The sequence below is a fragment of the Hylobates moloch genome, unplaced genomic scaffold, assembly GCF_009828535.3.
Source record: "Hylobates moloch isolate HMO894 unplaced genomic scaffold, HMol_V3 SCAFFOLD_18, whole genome shotgun sequence".
Lineage (NCBI taxonomy): Eukaryota > Metazoa > Chordata > Mammalia > Primates > Hylobatidae > Hylobates > Hylobates moloch.
This window is the reverse complement of record NW_026652293.1, coordinates 63,402,499-63,419,332: the sequence shown is the minus strand read 5'-3', so window position 1 is coordinate 63,419,332 and position 16,834 is coordinate 63,402,499. Positions and strand designations below refer to the sequence as shown.

General features: G+C 50.7%; 1 protein-coding gene across 3 annotated transcripts in view; it reads right to left on the bottom strand.

Annotated features, from left to right (window-relative positions):
- The window catches only part of CAPN9 (calpain 9), a 54,676-nt gene extending 46,318 nt beyond the window's left edge, over window positions 1-8,358 (bottom strand). For 2 of the 3 annotated variants that reach the window (XM_032137125.2, XM_032137126.2), the window contains exons 1-2: window positions 8,038-8,358; window positions 421-490 (exon numbers count right to left, since the gene is read on the bottom strand). In XM_032137125.2, the coding sequence (XP_031993016.1) occupies window positions 421-490; window positions 8,038-8,250 (283 nt within the window). In that variant the 5' untranslated portion in view covers window positions 8,251-8,358. The remainder of the gene's footprint in view (window positions 1-420; window positions 491-8,037) is intronic. The other variant, XM_032137127.2, reaches the window with a different exon arrangement.
- Between the last annotated feature and the right edge of the window lie 8,476 nt (window positions 8,359-16,834).

Sequence of the window (16,834 nt, the reverse complement as noted above, 5' to 3'; positions counted from 1 at the left end):
TACTTAGCCTTCCTCAGCCTCCGTTTCCTCGTCTGTGACGTTAGGAGGGTGGGTTGGGAAGATGGAATGAGGCAATGTGTGCTGGGGAGAGTACCTCGCAGGTGACTGAGTTCATGTGTGCAGGTGTTAGCGACTGTGGTGGTGTAGGACAGCCTGACCAATGCTGCTGGGTGCCACTCTCCTCTGTAAACTCTGGGGCTGTGAACCCCACATCACAGGCACGTCTGACTCTAGAGGAACAGGGGTGCAGGGGCTTGAAGCCACTGGACTCCATTCAGAGGGAGCGAGGAAGCAGAGGCCGAAGCAGTGTTGTTCCCCCAACCCCGTGCCTTGGGGTCCTCGGGGACCCCGTGCTGCAGTTGCTCGCCTGTCCCAGCGACTCAACCTCCCTCTCGCCATGCTCCATCCACTCACACTCACCCAGCTCTCCCTGGCAGATATCAGTCCTGGTGGCCCCTCCAAGAATGAATTCCGGGTTTTTCACGATTTCCTGGAGGGATGAGAGTGTTATTAGGCTGAGGCCTGCCATGCTGCAAGCCACCATGAAAGGGTGGGCTCAGGGTCTCTCTGCTTTCTTGGGGCAGAGGGCTTTCCCTGTGCTTGATTCTTTTCCCTGACGAGGGCCACGTGGATGTAAAAGGCTGCCACCTCTCTATGCTCTGGACAAGCCTGGGCTCATCTTTGGTATATCTCCTCCTGCACCGGGGAGAGGTCCTGCCTCCTGAGCTGCACTCAGCACCAACCTCTGGCCAGAGAGACACAGGCCACACCCGGCCACAAAGTGGGACATCAGCCACACACTGAGGATTCCTGTGCTCACTCAGGCACTGGGCTAGGAGTCCAGGGCTACCCCACCTGTGAGCTCTGTGACCTCTGTGGGCTTCAACGAGCTGAGTGATGCATGCACCACAGGCTGGGGCCTTGGACTAAACATACTCCCTACCCACCCAGCTTCTCCATTTCTTTCTTTATATAATCCTTCCTCCACAAAGTGGATTCCAAATATATGTAGATTTAGAGACAGACTCTTGCTGTGTCCCCCAGGCTGGAGTGCAGTGACATGATCATAGCTCACTACAGCCTTGACCTTCTGGGCTCAAGCAATCTTCCCACCTCAGCCTTCCAAGTAACTGGGACTACAGACGTGAGTCACCACGCCCAGCTAATTTTAATTTTTTTTGTGTGTGTGTGTGTGGAGATGGGGGTCTCGCTATGTTGCCCACGCTGGTCTCAAACTCCTGGCCTCAAGTGATCCTCCCGCCTTGGATTCCCAAGGTATTGAGGTTACAGACACATGCCACCCCGCTCTGTGTTTCTTTTTTTAGATATGCACTTAGGTAAAATTTCATGTATCTATACCATATAAAGAGAGATATGCACGCATCTCTCATATGGTTTCACCAAAGTGCATTATATATATATTATTCTATATTACACATAAGCACATACACTGTGTATTAATCTAATCATTAATACATATTAATATATACATATACAATATGGAGGGGTATTTATAAAACATGAACAAAAAAGTGTAGAAAGTAATCTTATGAAATGCATATATTCTTCCACTCTTTGAGTTGCTGAGCTCCATTCCTGACACTGGACGACAGCAAAGGCAGAGGGAAAGCCCCTGCCCTGGTGGAGCTGCCCTGGACGCGGAGGGCGGTGCTTGCGGAAGCCCCGCCCCTTCCCAGCCTCCTGCCCCGCCCGTCCCCCAGCCTGCCTCAGGCCTGGCCTCACCCACGGCGCCCACTGTGCCTGCAGCTGCCATCACCTCCCAGAAGCTGTTGTTTCGTTCAGGAGAGTTTTGCAAATTGCATTTGAGGAAGAGACAAACCATAAACCAGGAGAGAAAAGAGCGAGGATGGAGAGGGAAAGGGTGGGATGGGGCAAGGCTAGCTACAGCAGTCAGCAGGGGAGGCGTCTCTGGGGCAAACAGAGGAGCAGAGACCTAAACAAAAGGGAGGGAGGGAGGAAGCCGGGCCAGTCCCAGGAGAGGAAACAGCCAGTCCTGTGGCAGCGAGGCATGTTCTGGCTCACCCTGCAGGGGTGGTGAGTTAACTAGGCCGGGGCCTGCAGAGGAGTGAAGGATTTTTCCCACCTCTTCCCACTTTTCCAGGCACCAGGACTGAGGAGGGGCCTGGGCTGGAGGTGGAAGGTTCCAGCAGTGTCTGGGCGGACGCCGTGTGGGGAGCTCAAGCTGCGCCGCCTTCCCCGAGAGACCTCTGCTTTGAATTGTCTTCCTCAGGCTTCTCAGCACCCTGCTTCTCCTCTCATCTTGTGTCCCAAAGAATCAAAGGCAGGACAGAGATTTCTTTGAAGTCAAGGGGATTATCAGGACCAAGAGCAGAAGCTTCAAGTGCTGGTGCTCTCTCTGCATTCCCCAGGATGTGACAACCTGGAGGAGTGACAGACACCAGGGGCGCCTGCCCAGGGAGAGCTATGTGCGGCATTAGTGTCTAAAATATTCAAGAAAGCTTGGCCAGGAGAATTTCTGAAGAACACGGGGTGTTTTTAGATGCACCAAAACCCCAGGCCTGGCAGAGGTAAGGACCTCCCAAATGCTGGCCTCTCCTCTGCCAGGTGTCGCACGTCTTTGCATTCCCACCCCCAGCTCCAGGTAGCTTTGGCGCCATTTCATTAAATGACTCTGATCTCCATGGTGGCTGGAAAGGGAGTGAAGGTGGGGGGCAGCTGCTCAGTTCTGGGGTCCTGGCTTGCCTGTGTGGACCCCTCTTATCTGTAGGAGGCACACTGCTGTTCTTCCTCCTCCACCTTGGCTAGCGCAGGAGTTTGCAGGTGGCTCTGAGCTGAGCCCAGAAGGACAATGCAAACCAGGACCATGTTAGTGGGCCTCGACAGAGTACCAGGAATAGCCTGCCCTGCTCAGCAGTGGGGCTCAGGGTGGGCCATTCAACTTCTCACGGCTACATCTTCATCTGTCGCCAGCTTAGACATTCTGGGCTTGTTGCAGAATGTGCCTGCCCGAAGGGAGACCCAGGAGTCCCCCAAGCCCTCCCTGTCTTGATTGCCCAGCCCCTGCCAGGGGATAGCCCTGGCAAGCAATGCCCCCACTGCCAATGCTACTCACTCCTCAAGTGGACATAAAATGTACTCCAAAAGCCACAGATCCCTGCCCAGCAGGCTGTGCTAGCTCCTGGGGCAAGGCTGTTCCCGGATGCCCCCCTCCTTCCCATCCTCCCTGCCCCTCCCCTCCCCCAGCCTTCTGCAGGCCTGGCCCGGCCAACCGTACCAACTGTGCCTGCAGCTGCCACCGCCTCCCAGCTCCTGTCTTGCAATTGGTTGTTTTGTTCAGGAGAGGTCTGTTTTTGTTTTTGTTTTAAACTAAATCGCACCCAACGGGGAGAAAAATACAAAAGGAGAAAACTCAGACACTCTCTCCAAGTAAACACAAATTAGCCATCGGGTATAAACTGGGGAGGTGTCTGGATGTGTGACCGACTCCTCTGTGGGTCAGTGTTTCTGGAAATTGGTGTGCACACGTGCCAGTCACAGGGGGTACTGTGGATGCATGTGTGGAAGGGGCAGCTAGGCCGTGGGCCTGGGTTAGATGCCTGGGAGTGGTGTGTGTGCTCACGGCCCACATGCCCACGTGTGCAAGGTGCCTGTGACTTGCCTTGTTGTGTGTGCCCAGGTGTGGTACATGTGTGTGCCTGTGCATGCTCCACATGTATGCTGGTTGCATGTGCACTTGGGAGCATTGTCTACGCGTGAGTGTCCTGCATGTGCGTGTCGATCCTGGATGTACATTTATTCCTGTGAAATGTTGTTTGGGAGGCCATGAGGAAGGGGTTACCTGAAGCTACAGTCCTGTGATAGGACGATCAGAGGTGTCTCAATTGCAGGGGTCTTAACAAACCTGAAGTGAACCTAGACTGCTGCCTGGAGATGCCTGAAGCTCCGAGGGAGGTACGCAGACCCCTCCCCCTTCCCCTCCCCTCCCCCACCCCACAGCTCTACCACCAGGTGGTTTTCCTGGAGCACTAAGGGCCAAGCACCCTGGAATGTTTGCTTTCAGGGACTGTTCTGTTTACCTTGTACATCAGACACAGGCTTTCCTCTGCTAAGCACAGTGAGTCATTTACAAAGGGAAAAGCCACCTTTCTCTCTTTCTTTTCTTTTCTTTCTTTCTTTCTCTTTGTTTCCTTTCTTTCTTTTTCTTTTTTCTTTTCCTTTTCTTCTCCCTTTCTTTTTTCTCTCTTTCTTCTTTCTCTTTCTCGCCTTCCTTCCTTCTTTCCTTCCTTCCTCCCTTCCTCCCCTCCTCCTTCCTTCCCTTCCTTTCTCTCTTCCTCTCCTTCTCTCTTTTTCTCTTTCTTTCTCTCTTTTTCATTCATTCTTTCTTTCATATGGCCTTCCAGTGAAGAAAAGCCACATTGCTAGCAAGGTCTGGAGATGCCAGATGCTGCTGTTCATAGCTGTGTGCCGATCCCTGTCATGTGCCCAGCACTATGGAGGCCGTGGGGCCTTTGGGGCTGTCCCAGAAAAACTGACAACCCCTCCTGGGGGTCAGGGGAGCAGCACAAGGAACAGCAAGCTCACCATGTAGGAGAGGCCGTGGTCACATGCCACGCTGTGCACAGGTCTGCCACGGGGGTTGTTCACATGGGCTAGAGGGGTGTGGGCACTTTTGGGGAGGTGTCCTGGATTTACACTGAGAATTGGGGGAGGAATTGCCTGGCCAAAAATAGATGGGTACAGGCAGACAAGGAGGGCTGGACTACATGGTGGCTGCTCCCCATCAGGCTGGGAGACCCCACCTGATACTCCCTCCTCCTCTTTCTGTGCACCCACTTCCACTCAGGTACGCAGCCCCTTGCATGAGACCTGGGGGTGATCTCACCTTCTCTCCAGGTTGAGCCTATCACCCTCTCTGCCTCCCAGCCCCTCCCAGCCAGTTCCCTGAGTCACCCTCAGTGCACTCCTTGCCCTGGGCTCCCTTGAGGGCAAACCTGGCTGTCCACTGCCCTCCGATGTCCCCTTGGCTTTGTGCTCTGCCCACCCTCCCCAAGCACAGCTGTGTTTGACAAGAAGGTGGTGCTGGGGAGGAGGGCTGCCCAGCCCCACAGTCCCACGGGCTGCCGAGACGTGCACCGCGTAACGCTGAGTCCCACTGCAAACGATGCCCAAGCCACAGAGGTCTGCAGGGAACCTGGCAACGCTTGTGATTTCCCTATGGCCCGCTACCTCCCGACCCCCTGCGACTCTATGCTGCAAAAAGAGTCTCCATGCTCATCCTCAGCCCTTTTGCTCCTGATTTTACAGAAATCTGTAGGATATGACGCAAAGCCCCTAACTCCCTTAAATAAGAAACAGATAGGGGTGCAGGAATGAGGACCAGACCAAAGGGACAATCTCAGTTGCAGACAGAGGAAAAGGCAGAACAGATTCTGAAAATGAGTCCGTGAGAACGAGAGCAACACAGTAGACCTGGGTTAAGATCAATAAAGGGTCTGCTCTGGGTGGAGACAGTGGGATGAGGAAGGGACAGAGGGCTGGTACAGGGGCATGGGCTGGGTGGCAGGTCGGGGTGCATCTTGGCAGGGGCTTGTGTGTATCAAGTGCCCTGGCCTGTGGATGAAGTCCTCACCCAGCGTTTGGGGCAAAGCCAGAGGAGATAATACTAAGGAAGACAGCCCCTTGGAGGTGAGATCTGGGACTCTTGAGTTGCTGGGCATGCCTTGGTGGCCCTGGTCCCAGGAGGGGAGACTTCTGAAGGGGGAGACAAAGATGCCCTCCATCCTGGTTTGTGTGTCCAGCTTTTATCTTGGAGAATTCTAACTTTGACAAAAAGTAGGTGAGTTGTAGAGTACAGATTACACTTTAAACTAGGTGACGTCAATACAGACTGCAAGGATGGGGGCCCTCCTGGAGTCAGGAGATGATGGCGTTAGGTTACAATGACAGCAGTAGAAATAACGAGGACCGGCACTGATTCTTTACACACCAGGCTCTTTGCTAAGTGCTCTACTCATGGTAACGCAGCTGACCCTCATGAGGACCTCATAAGTTGCGTTATTGTCCCCATTTTAAGGAAGGGAAAAAGTGCTTCCAACCTTTTCATATCAAGTGCCTGTAGAGAACATGAGCATTTGTATGACACCCTGGATCAAACAGAAAGAGCCGCTGCTTCCGGCCAGGGGCTCTGTTCACCGGGGGCCCAGGAAATCAATTTCTCTGTAACTCTATTTCTCAGGGCTCCTGACATCAACTGCAGGGAACTCTCTGCCCACAGTTCAAGATGCACCCACAGCCTGCAGCCTGGGCAGCGGCCCACGCACCCATTTGTTCGTGCACTGAGGCTGGAAATAAGCCCAGAGAGACCTAACGGTCGTGGGCGGTGCCCCTCAGAGGTCACTCTTTTATATCTTGTAACTTCTGCTTTTTTATTTTGGAAATGTCCTTTTTCTTACTTAGCAGAGCATGACCTACTAATCCTGTCTGTAAAGTGCAACCCCACATGATCTGCCAGTGCCCTGACCTCACACTGCAATTGGCCGTATGCAGAGAACCAAAAACAATCACAGCGTGGCTTCGGTGAGGAAGGTGTCTGGGAGCTTTCACCCCAACTCTGATAGGGCCACTGAATGCTCACTGTGATTTCCCCATGAACATGGCACCTTGTGGAATCAATTATCTGGCAGGTGAAGATCAAGGCACCTGTGTGCCTATGCTTGCAGTCACCCCCCCCACATACACGCATATGCATATCCACATACGTGTGCACACAGTCACACACATGCACATAGTCAAATTCCTACACACACAAGTGCATGCACACACATACACCCCACACTGCCTACTGCAGGAAACAGCAATAAAACCCTTACCACTTTGGAAACAGCCACTTAGGTTCACTTTGGCCCTGCCCCTGAAGAGCCCAGAGGTTTTGTGAATATGCATTAAAAAAATTTTTTTTTAATCATCAACATTATTTTAATGTTGGAAGATAGTGAGGAGGTAGTTATGGTGAGTCCTTTGCTACTTATATGTAAGATGAGACTCAGAGCTAATAATCATCGTAATGATGATAATAATAGTATCAGTAATAATAATAATGTGACAATAGCTGTAACGTACTGGAAACCTGTGTGCTAGACATTGGCCTGCGTTAGTCATTATTGTTCCCATTTTACAGGTGAGGAGACTGAGGCTCAGGGAAGTTAAGTGATATGACTATATGCATTAGACAAATTGTCAGGATAAGACATGCACTCAGGATCTCACTTGTAGCACCAGCATCCCTTGTACTGCCCCTCCTTGCCCAAAAGCAACCTGACCCCACAGGAGCCACTCCCAGGCCCGTACCCACCAGGAGGGAATGGAAGCCAGCCCAGCTGGCGCCGGGTCAGAGGTAGAGCCCTGACTAATCCAGCACCGCAAATATTGACATGGCGTCCCAGGCACAAGCTAGCACCTCTTGGGACCCAGTGACCAGCTGGTGCCTCTTCGGATGACACCTCCAGACTGTCAGAGGCGGGGCACTGTTCACCCTGATCTCTGGGAATGGGGGGTGCATGGTTCTGGGGAGAATATTCCTGCTTCCCTTGTATTCCATCTGTCACCCAGTTGCTGAGACCTTGCTGAGCCAAACATCCATCCACACTGAGCACCCTCCGCTCTGGGCCAGAAGCCACAGAACACTGTACATACGTGATCTCAGTGTTACCACACACAGGGTGGGGGCCTGTCCTTGTGGATAAGGTTTTGATTCATGCCTATCACCTGCTGACAAGAGCCGCTCTGACTCCAGGTCCTCAGCCTCGGTGGGAGTCAGAGAGCTTGGGGCAGGGGAGGGGGTACAGCCAGATGCCCTGGGTCCCCACCGCAGAGCATCCCAGGCCTGTACATCATTTTCTGCCTCCAAACTGCAAAGCTTTCCACGGTAGACTGGGATGATGCACCTCAGCTGCACTGAGCATAGCCGGCCCCTCCCCAGCCCCCTGTTTCCACTTCCTGCGCGGGCTGCTGAGCCTGGGCGTCATCTGTGCTCCTTCCCCTGCTCGCCCCACTCACCCCTGGTCGTTTCCACACAAAGGGGATCTGCGGCCTCTCGCTGTAGAACAGGGAGGAATTGCTGGCTGGGAAGTCTGCATCCTCAAACAGGGTGCCTCTCTGCAGGCACTCCTGCCTCATTTGCTCAAAGCTCTGGCCTGAGGAGTGGGTGGTCCGGGCGTCCTTGGGAACCGGGTGTGCCTGGGGCCCTGGGGCCCGGTAGAGGTAAGGCATGCTGCTCCCTGGAAGGCTGGCTTGGGCCCGGCAGTGGATGGAAAAGAAAGTGAAGAAGCGAGCTGTGTGTGCCGGTCAAGAAGGAACAGCTTAGAAGGCCACTGGGCTGAGTGGCCCTCACCTCCACCTATTTTCTGGGCACCTCCCTGTTAGACTGAGATGGGACACACCCTGATGGAAAACAGCAGAGACAGCCCTCTGCCCACTCTGCACTCCTGCAGACTCAGAGGCAGCTCTGGGGCCTGGCATATTCCACTCAGAGGCGGCACCTCTGCTTAGTGCACTCGGGGGGCCCAGTGGGAGAGAGAGGATTGCTTCAGAAGGAAAAAGAGCAAGAAACCCAACTGGTCCGGGAGGTGGCTTTACGGAGAAGTGCACGGTGTGGCCTGGAGTCACATCTCCTCCATCAGAGAATGGCAGAGTTTTGTAGGCGGAAGGGAGCTTGGTGAATGAAAACAGGATATATTCTGTGAACACAGCTGGCGCAGCTCCTGCACAGGCAATCCCATAGTGATTAAGAGCTGGGGTCAGCAAACCTTTTCTGTAAAGATGCCCAGATTATGAATATTTTCAGCTTTGTGGGCCATACAAAGTCTGTGCTGCAACTACTCAACTTTGCTGTTGTAGTGACAAAGCAGCCATAGATGTGACACAGATGAATGGGTGTGGCTGTGTTCCAATAAAACTTTATTCACAAAGGCAGGTAGGGGTCAGATTTCATCCAATCTGACCCCTGATAGAGGAGAACTCACAGAGGACATCTGCTCTTCCTCTAGGGCACATGTGCCTCTTTAGTTCTCTAGACATCATATAAATAAAGTTCCTTGTAGTTACAGTCCTATAAGTAGGATCTCATGTCTGAGAAAAAACAAATGTTAGAGGATGGAGGTGGTTTGATAAATGTGTTTGCCCATAGAAATGATTATATAGGCTGGGTGTAGTGACTCACACCTGTAATCCCAGCACTTTGGGAGGCCGAGGAGGGTTGATCACCTGAGGTCAGGAGATCAAGACCAGTCTGGCCAACATGATGAAACCCTGTCTCTACTAAAAATACAAAAAATTAGCCCAGTGTGGTGGCAGACGCTTGTAATCCCAGCTACTCGGGAGGCTGAGGCAGGAGAATCCCTTGAACCTGGGAGGTGGAGGTTACAGTGAACTGAGATCGTGCCATTGCACTCCTCTAGCCTGGGTGATAGAGACAGACTCTGTCAAAAAAAAAAAAAAAAAAAAAAAAAAACAGAGAAAGAAAAAAGAAAAGAAATGATAAATACTGGAGGGGATAGATAGCCTAAATACCCCAGCTCGATATCACACATTCTGCACATGTAACAAAATAGCACATGTACCCCATCAACAAGTACAAATATTATGTATCAATAAAAATAAGTAAATAAAAGTATTAGTCACCATGTGAAAACTCTGATGTTCTAAGCACTTTATAATGATTTCTGTGTGATTCTCTAACTAGTCAAAGTTGGGGTTTGGAGACAAGGGGTCTTGAGTTAATGGGTTCAGTTAAAAGGCCATGATGTGAATTTTTATATAAGCTCACAGTTCCCAGGAGTGTGCACTCAGTCTGACACACGTTCTGTCTAGTAGATCCTGCATATGGTTTTACAGGGGAAGTCTAGACATTAGAGTTGGGGATATTTGGGTTTTACTCTGCTATGGCCTGATTGCTTGTATTCCTCCCCCACCCCGAAATTTGTATGTTGAACCCATACCCTGCAAAGTAATGGTATTAGAAAGTGGAGCCTCTAGGGGATGATTAGGTCAGAAGGGTGCATCCCTCATGAATGGGATTGGTGCCATTATGAAAGATTAGGTCACAGAGAGCCCCCTCCTCCCTTCCACCATATGAGGACACAGGAACCAGAAAGTAGACACTCACCAGGCATGGAATCTGCCAGCGCCTTGATCTTGGACTTCCAGCTTCCAGAACTGTGAGCAACACATTTCTGTTGTTTATAAGCCACCCTGTCTGTGCTGTTTTGCTATAGAAGCCTGAATGAACTAAGACAAATTCCCAGTTTTGCCTGGGGTGATCTTGGGCGAGTTATCCATGCTGTCTGTCCCTGCTTCCGAGCTGTGAATCAGGACAATTGGTGCTGCCTCCTAGAGGCATGGCAGGTTTGTGGAAACAAAGCCGCTTGCAGAGTCGGGCACATGGAAGAGATCAGGAGCTGCTGATTCCTCCCTTTCCCCATCCTCTCTGCACCCCCCTGCCCCTCCCACAGATGCTGAATTTCATGGTCTCCTTCTGAGCCTGACTTGCCTCAACGCGCAAGGCATCTCTTGTGTCTCTTTGTTTGCACAATGAAGGACTTTGGAACTGGGGTCCTCTGGCTGGGACCGGAGTGCAGTTCTGGCCAGTCCAAATGATTCTTGGCTAGAGATGATGGAGCTGCCCAGGAGCATCCCATTGCCCGCTGCCCTGGCAGACGGCTCTGGTTTGAAGTGATTAAGGAGGGCAACCTAGGGAGACAGGTGTGGCAATGTGAGGGCCATCCATTTCTTGTGACATCTCGGCAGGGAAATGATTACCAGCCCAGATCTCTGAGAACATCCCCTTGAAATGCCCCAGCAACTGAGCAAGGACCTTGAAGTAAACCTCAGCACTGTCCGGAATCGTAAAGGGTTTGCTCAGCACCAGACCCACTCCCAGCTTCAGGGATTTACGTTCTCATTCTCCTCCCGATACAAACACCTCTCCAGGCTGGGGTCTTGTCCTTCCACCTGGGACTTATCTATTTATTGGAAGAACCTGCCTTTTTCTTTAGAGCCTTAGTATAGTTGCTAGGTAATTGGAGAATTACTTCGTTGTTGTGAGTAAAGCAAACATGCCTCAGAGTAGGAAACACACCAAAAAGGTTTAACAATCCTCCAGAACCACAGCTGGAATTCCTCCTTTCCCCTAACACTCTGGGACTCTGAGAATGTCTGCGGGAGGGAGTGCATTCTCAGGATTTACAGCCTCATCATTCTTCCTGCCCAAAGTCTGCCCACAGAGCCCTGGGTCCATCTTTCCTGCAGAGCTCATGGCACCGGACTTCTCCATGACTTCGTCTTAGTGTCTAATCCTGCTCCCAGCTCAGCCCAGTGCAGGGCAGGAGCACGATGCACATTTGCTGAGTAAACGTTGAACCAATGCCTCAAGAAAGCAGATGGCATTCTTGGGTCTCTTCATTTAGTTTTCCAAACCTTCACTTCTCAGGATGAACAACAGTTACAGAAACTGCAGCCACGCAGTCTAAGGTCTACCAGGCCTTGCACACTTCCTCACCCACACTGGGAAATGCTCTGAGTGGCTCAGAGGGAACGGGCTCTGAGCTTGGGCAGAGAACCATATGCACTGCTTTTAATAAGCCCTGCCTGCTTGTCGCCAGCCTAGAGACGCAATCAGCTTTGAGCCAAGCGGGGACCATGCATCATGTTACGTGTATGTTCCTCTCTTTAGCAGAGCAATCTGCTGAAGTGATTTCTACGTGAAGTGAACCTGACCCGGCATCTGGGGCCTTCCTGGCCTCTCTTTTCTGTGCTGTTTTTTCTCTCTCTCCTCCACACTCAGGCCTGTGGCGAACTCCTTTTGTTTCTCTTCTTCTTGTTCATATTGAAGGGCAGCAGGAGGTGAACATAGTGCCTGGGTGGCTCTGGGATGCCATGGGGCAAAACCCCAAGGACAAATGCTCGGAAGCTTCACATGGGTGCAGGGAGACGACCCCTAGGACCCCATCCGGTCCAGGCCTTACAGCAGGGCCCGGGTTTTGAGGGATATGCCAAACAGCCTGGATCCTGCAGAGAGGAGTGTCCTATTTTCCACCCCTATGATGGGCTGAGAGTGAGCCCACCCAGCTGCGACATTTATAGCCCCTTGGTTTGCAGTGTGGATGATGGGGTGGGCTGGCGAGGAGGGTGGAGAGTGGAGAGGCAGGGGACCTGCACAGGTGTCCAGGTGAGAGGGGCTGAGGCTAACTCCAGATGTAACCAGAGTGAAGGCGGGAAGGGGACAGATTCTTCTAGGAGAAGTACTGTCAGGGTGTTCTGCTGGGGCACAAGGATGGAGGTGTGAGGGTAGCGTCCTGCCTTCAGACTTGAGCAAATGGGTGATGGTGGTGACAGAAGGAGGAGAGGCAGACTTGGAAGAAAATTTGAACACTTTGGGTATGTTAAGAGTAAGACGGCTGCGTGTGGTGGCTCACACCTGTAATCCCAGCACTTTGGGAGGCCGAGACAGATGGGTCACCTGAGGTCAGGAGTTCAAGACCAGCCTGGCCAACATGGTAAAACCTTGACTCTACTAAAAATACAAAAAATGAGTCAGGCGTGGTGGGGGTGCCTGTAATCCCAGCTACTTGTGAGGCTGAGGCAGAATTGCTTGAACTTGGGAGGCAGAGGCTGCAGTGAGCTGAGATCGAGCCATGGCACTCCAGCCTGGGCGAGGAGCGAGACTCTATCTCAAAAAGAAAAAGCAAAACACCCCCCTACTTGCTGGTGGGAGTGTAAATTGGTGTCTCCTTTTTGGAGAACTATTTATGAATACCTCTCAGAGCTACCAATGCACCCACTCTGATCCAGCTGTTTCCCTTCTAGAAATTTATCTTTATCCTGATGATAGAGCCGCACTCCGAAAAGTGAAAGGTATACCAGGTTGTTCATTTCATGGTGGCATTGTTTACGTTAAAAAAAGTTAGAAAGCACTTAGTGCCCTCTATTGGGGGAATGGTAAAGAAAACTATGGTTCAGCGAATCATGAAGTGCAACAGTATACAGCCATAAAATGGAACAAGGAAACTCTGCATACACTGATGTGGGAAGGTCCCTGGGATACAGTGTTCAATTGAAAAGTCAAAATGGCCGAGTGCAGTGGCTCACACCCGTAATCCCAGCACTTTGGGAGGCTAAGGCAGGTGGATCACGAGGTCAGGAGTTCGAGACCAGCCTTGCCAACATAGTGAAACGCTTTCTCTACTAAAAATACAAAAAATTAGCCAGGTGTGGTGGCGGGCACCTGTAAGCCCAGCTACTTGGGAGGCAGAGGTAGGAGAATTGCTTGAACCCAGGAGGTGGAGGTTGCAGTGAGCCGAGATGGCGCCACTGCACTCCAGCCTGGGTGACAGTGCAAGACTCTGTCTCAAAAAAAAAAAAAAAGAAAAGAAAAAAGAAAATTCAAAGGCAGAATGGCATGTAGAGTATGCCAGCATTTGTGGAGAAAGAAGGCAAAAAATATTTATTTATATCTGCATAAAAATCTCTCAGAAACCACACAAAGATCTACTCATAATAGTGGTTCTGTTTTCTGGAGGTAGGGGGAGTAGATGGGGGTCGAGGAATGTGGGGAGACTTTTCTATATGCCTTTTATACCTTTTTAGCTTTAACCCTATAGATTTACCTGGTTGAATTTTTTAAAATTTTATTTTAGAGTCAGAGTCTTGCTCTGTCACCCAGGCTGGAGTGCAGTGACATGATCATAGCTCACTGAAGGCTTGAACTCCTGGGCTCAAGAGATCCTCCTACCTCAGCCTCCCCAGTGGCTGGGACTACAGGTGTGCACCACAACACTAGCCCTAACTGCTGTCGACTTTTAAAAGTCTAGTTTGAAACTTAAAGCCCACAATGATGTTTTAGCCTAGGTGGGCTCTGCCTTCCCTCCCCCATGTATCTCGCCTCGCAAGACGTCTGTATGTTTGCAAAGGAGCTTCTCTGTCCTGAGGGCCACCCCCATTTCCTAGAAGATGAGAACTAGATCTTCACCCAGACCTTGCTTCCCTATCCATCCCCTCCCAAGGTCATTGGTAAGCCTGACACCAGGCGAGGGTCTCACTTTCTTCATCCGGGGACTTGTCCATCCCTGGAACACTCCTCGTTTCACCCCTGTCCTAGCGGGCACTCATTCATGAACCATAACAAAGCTTTTCTTCAGTGGGAATGAGCCGTGCTCAGGCATCACACCATAGGGTGAGAGCCATCTCCTGAAAGGCAACAGAGCACCCAGCCCAAATCTCCCCCACACCCGCAGCTCCACACGGCGATGCCCAGTCTTTGGCCTCAGCTGTCTGACTCAAGAGATCCCAGTTTGGAGGCTCATAGGCTCGTGGATGACCTGGTGGTTCCCTTGATTTCCCAGGGCTGCACAAGCTGCCTGTAGCTTCTCTCAGCTCTGGCCTTGCTTTCTGGCTTGATTGTGGAATCTAGTTTCCTCCAAGGCCTAATCTCCCTAAATAAGCTCTAGATCACTGCCCCTATGGCCTAAGGTGACACTGTTGAAATTGTACTTCCATCCCTGAGAAGTAGTTTCACTCCTTAAACATTCAGTGTTGAAGAATGATAAATATCCCTGTCTGCCTTCTGCTAACTCTCTGGGATTTCTTTCCCTGGAGTTTGACCTCAGCCCAAGACGATTTCCTTTCTCCTTCTCATCTAGGAGCTTGAGGATGATGCTATGCACAGATCTTAGGATGACTGGAACCACAGGTGTAGCAGGATAGGAATTTACTCTCCGCAGTTTAGGGCACAAAAAAATCCTAATTTTTTGAGACAGAGTCTCCTCTGTTGCCAGGCTAGAGTGCAGTGGCGCGATCTTGGCTCACCGTAACCCACCTCCTGGGTTCAAGCGATTCTCCTGCCTCAGCCTCCCGAGTAGCTGGGACTACAGGCGTGTTCTACCACACCCAGCTAATTTTTGTATTTTTAGTAGAGATGGGGTTTCACCATGTGGGCCAGGATGGTCTTGATCTCTTGACCTCATGATCCACCCGCCTCAGCCTCCCAAAGTGCTGGGACTACAGGCATGAGCCACTGCATCTGGCCAAAAATCCTAATTAAAAAAAAAAATATCTCTTCTTGCCTCTGGATTTCCCAGTTACCACCTCGCACCAAAACTTGTATTTAGATTTTGTTGTGTGACACTCTTATTCATTTTAAAATGGTCTCTCTTACTCTCTCTCTCTTCTTCTGTCTCTGTAAACTAGCAGTTACTTCAAAGTTCAAATATCCTGTAAGGTTTGTCGAGGTGTTTGAGCCAGAATGACTCCAACTTGAATAGGGGTTGGGTAAAATAAGGCTGAGGCCTCCTGGCTGCATTCCCAGGAGGTTAGGCATTCTTAGTCACAGGATGACATAGGAGGTCGGCAGGTCACAAACATACAGGTCACAAAGAACCCGCTGATAAATAAAACAAAATGTAGTAAAGAAGCTGCCAAAACCCACTAAAACCAAGATGGCGATGAAAGTGACCTCTGTTCGTCCTCACTGCTCATTATACACTAATTATAATGAGTTAGCATACTAAAAGACACTCCTACCTGCATCATGACAGTTTACAAATGCCATGGCAATGTCAGGAAGTCATCCTCTATAGTCTAAAAAGGAGAGGAAGCCTTGTTTCAGGGAAGTCTCTGCCCCTTTCCTGGTAAACTCATGAATAATCCACCCTTTGTTTAGCATATGACCGAGAAATAACCCTAAGTATACTCAGATGAGCAGCCCATACTGCTGCTCTACCTACGGAGTGGCCATTCTTCTTTCTTTACGTCTTTAATAAACTTGCTTTCCATCTATAGACTCGTCCTGAGTTCTCTCTTGCGTGAGGTCCAAGAACCCTCTCCTGGGGTCTGGATCAGGACCCTTTTCCGGTAACAGGTCCACTTTTCCCCAAATAAGTGATCTTCCTCCTCCTTCCACCTTATGATAGTGGCATCTAGGTCAGAGTGAATCTTACCAAACCTGCCGCTGGAGCAGGGACCTCTGACTCTCTGGGATCTCTTGGTTGAGGTGTCTCTGGGAACGGGCTTCTTTCCTTACGGTATTTGCTGTAGAGGGGTCACAGCTAGCATAACTTGTGTTTCATTTTCCTATCGGGGCAATGCACCATAATTACCCTGGAAGCTCAGCCTGGCTCCAGCATTTCCCATTAATGATAGGCCCTCCACCTGGTTTCTCTGTGCTTGCCGAACCTCAGAAACTCATTTGCTCTTCTCAGTGGTCCCCAGCTTTGGGCTCTCAGCTCTGCAGACTCTGCCACACCATCTCATGCCCTGCTCAGGGCAACACCCAGTGGACAAGGTGACTCTTAATTCTCAGCCCACCCCACCCCATAGTGGAAATTGTGATTGGACATTTATTATTATTATTATATTTTAGAGACACTGCTTGAGTGCAGTGGCACGATCATAGCTCACTGTGGCTTCCAACTCCTGGGCTCAAGCCATCCTCCTGCCTCAGCCTCCTGAGTAGCTGGGACTACAGTTATACCCAGCTAATTTAAAAACATATATATATTTTGTAGAGGAGGGAGTCTCAGTATGTTTCCCACACTGGTCTTGAACTCCTAGCTTCAAATGATTCTCCTGCCTTGGCCTCCCAAAGTACTGGGGTTACAGATGTCAGCCACTGCACCTGGCCTTATTATGTTTAATTGGAGGGAACATTGATAAAGTCTGTTACATAGTAGCAAGAGTATCCCTAACATGCCTTATCACTGAGAAATCAGATTCTTTGCTGCTGGAGGTGTGTGAAGTTTTTCTATAGCAGAAGGAGATGTAATTTTTTTAAAAGTCCTTTGACTACAGAGATTTTTATATT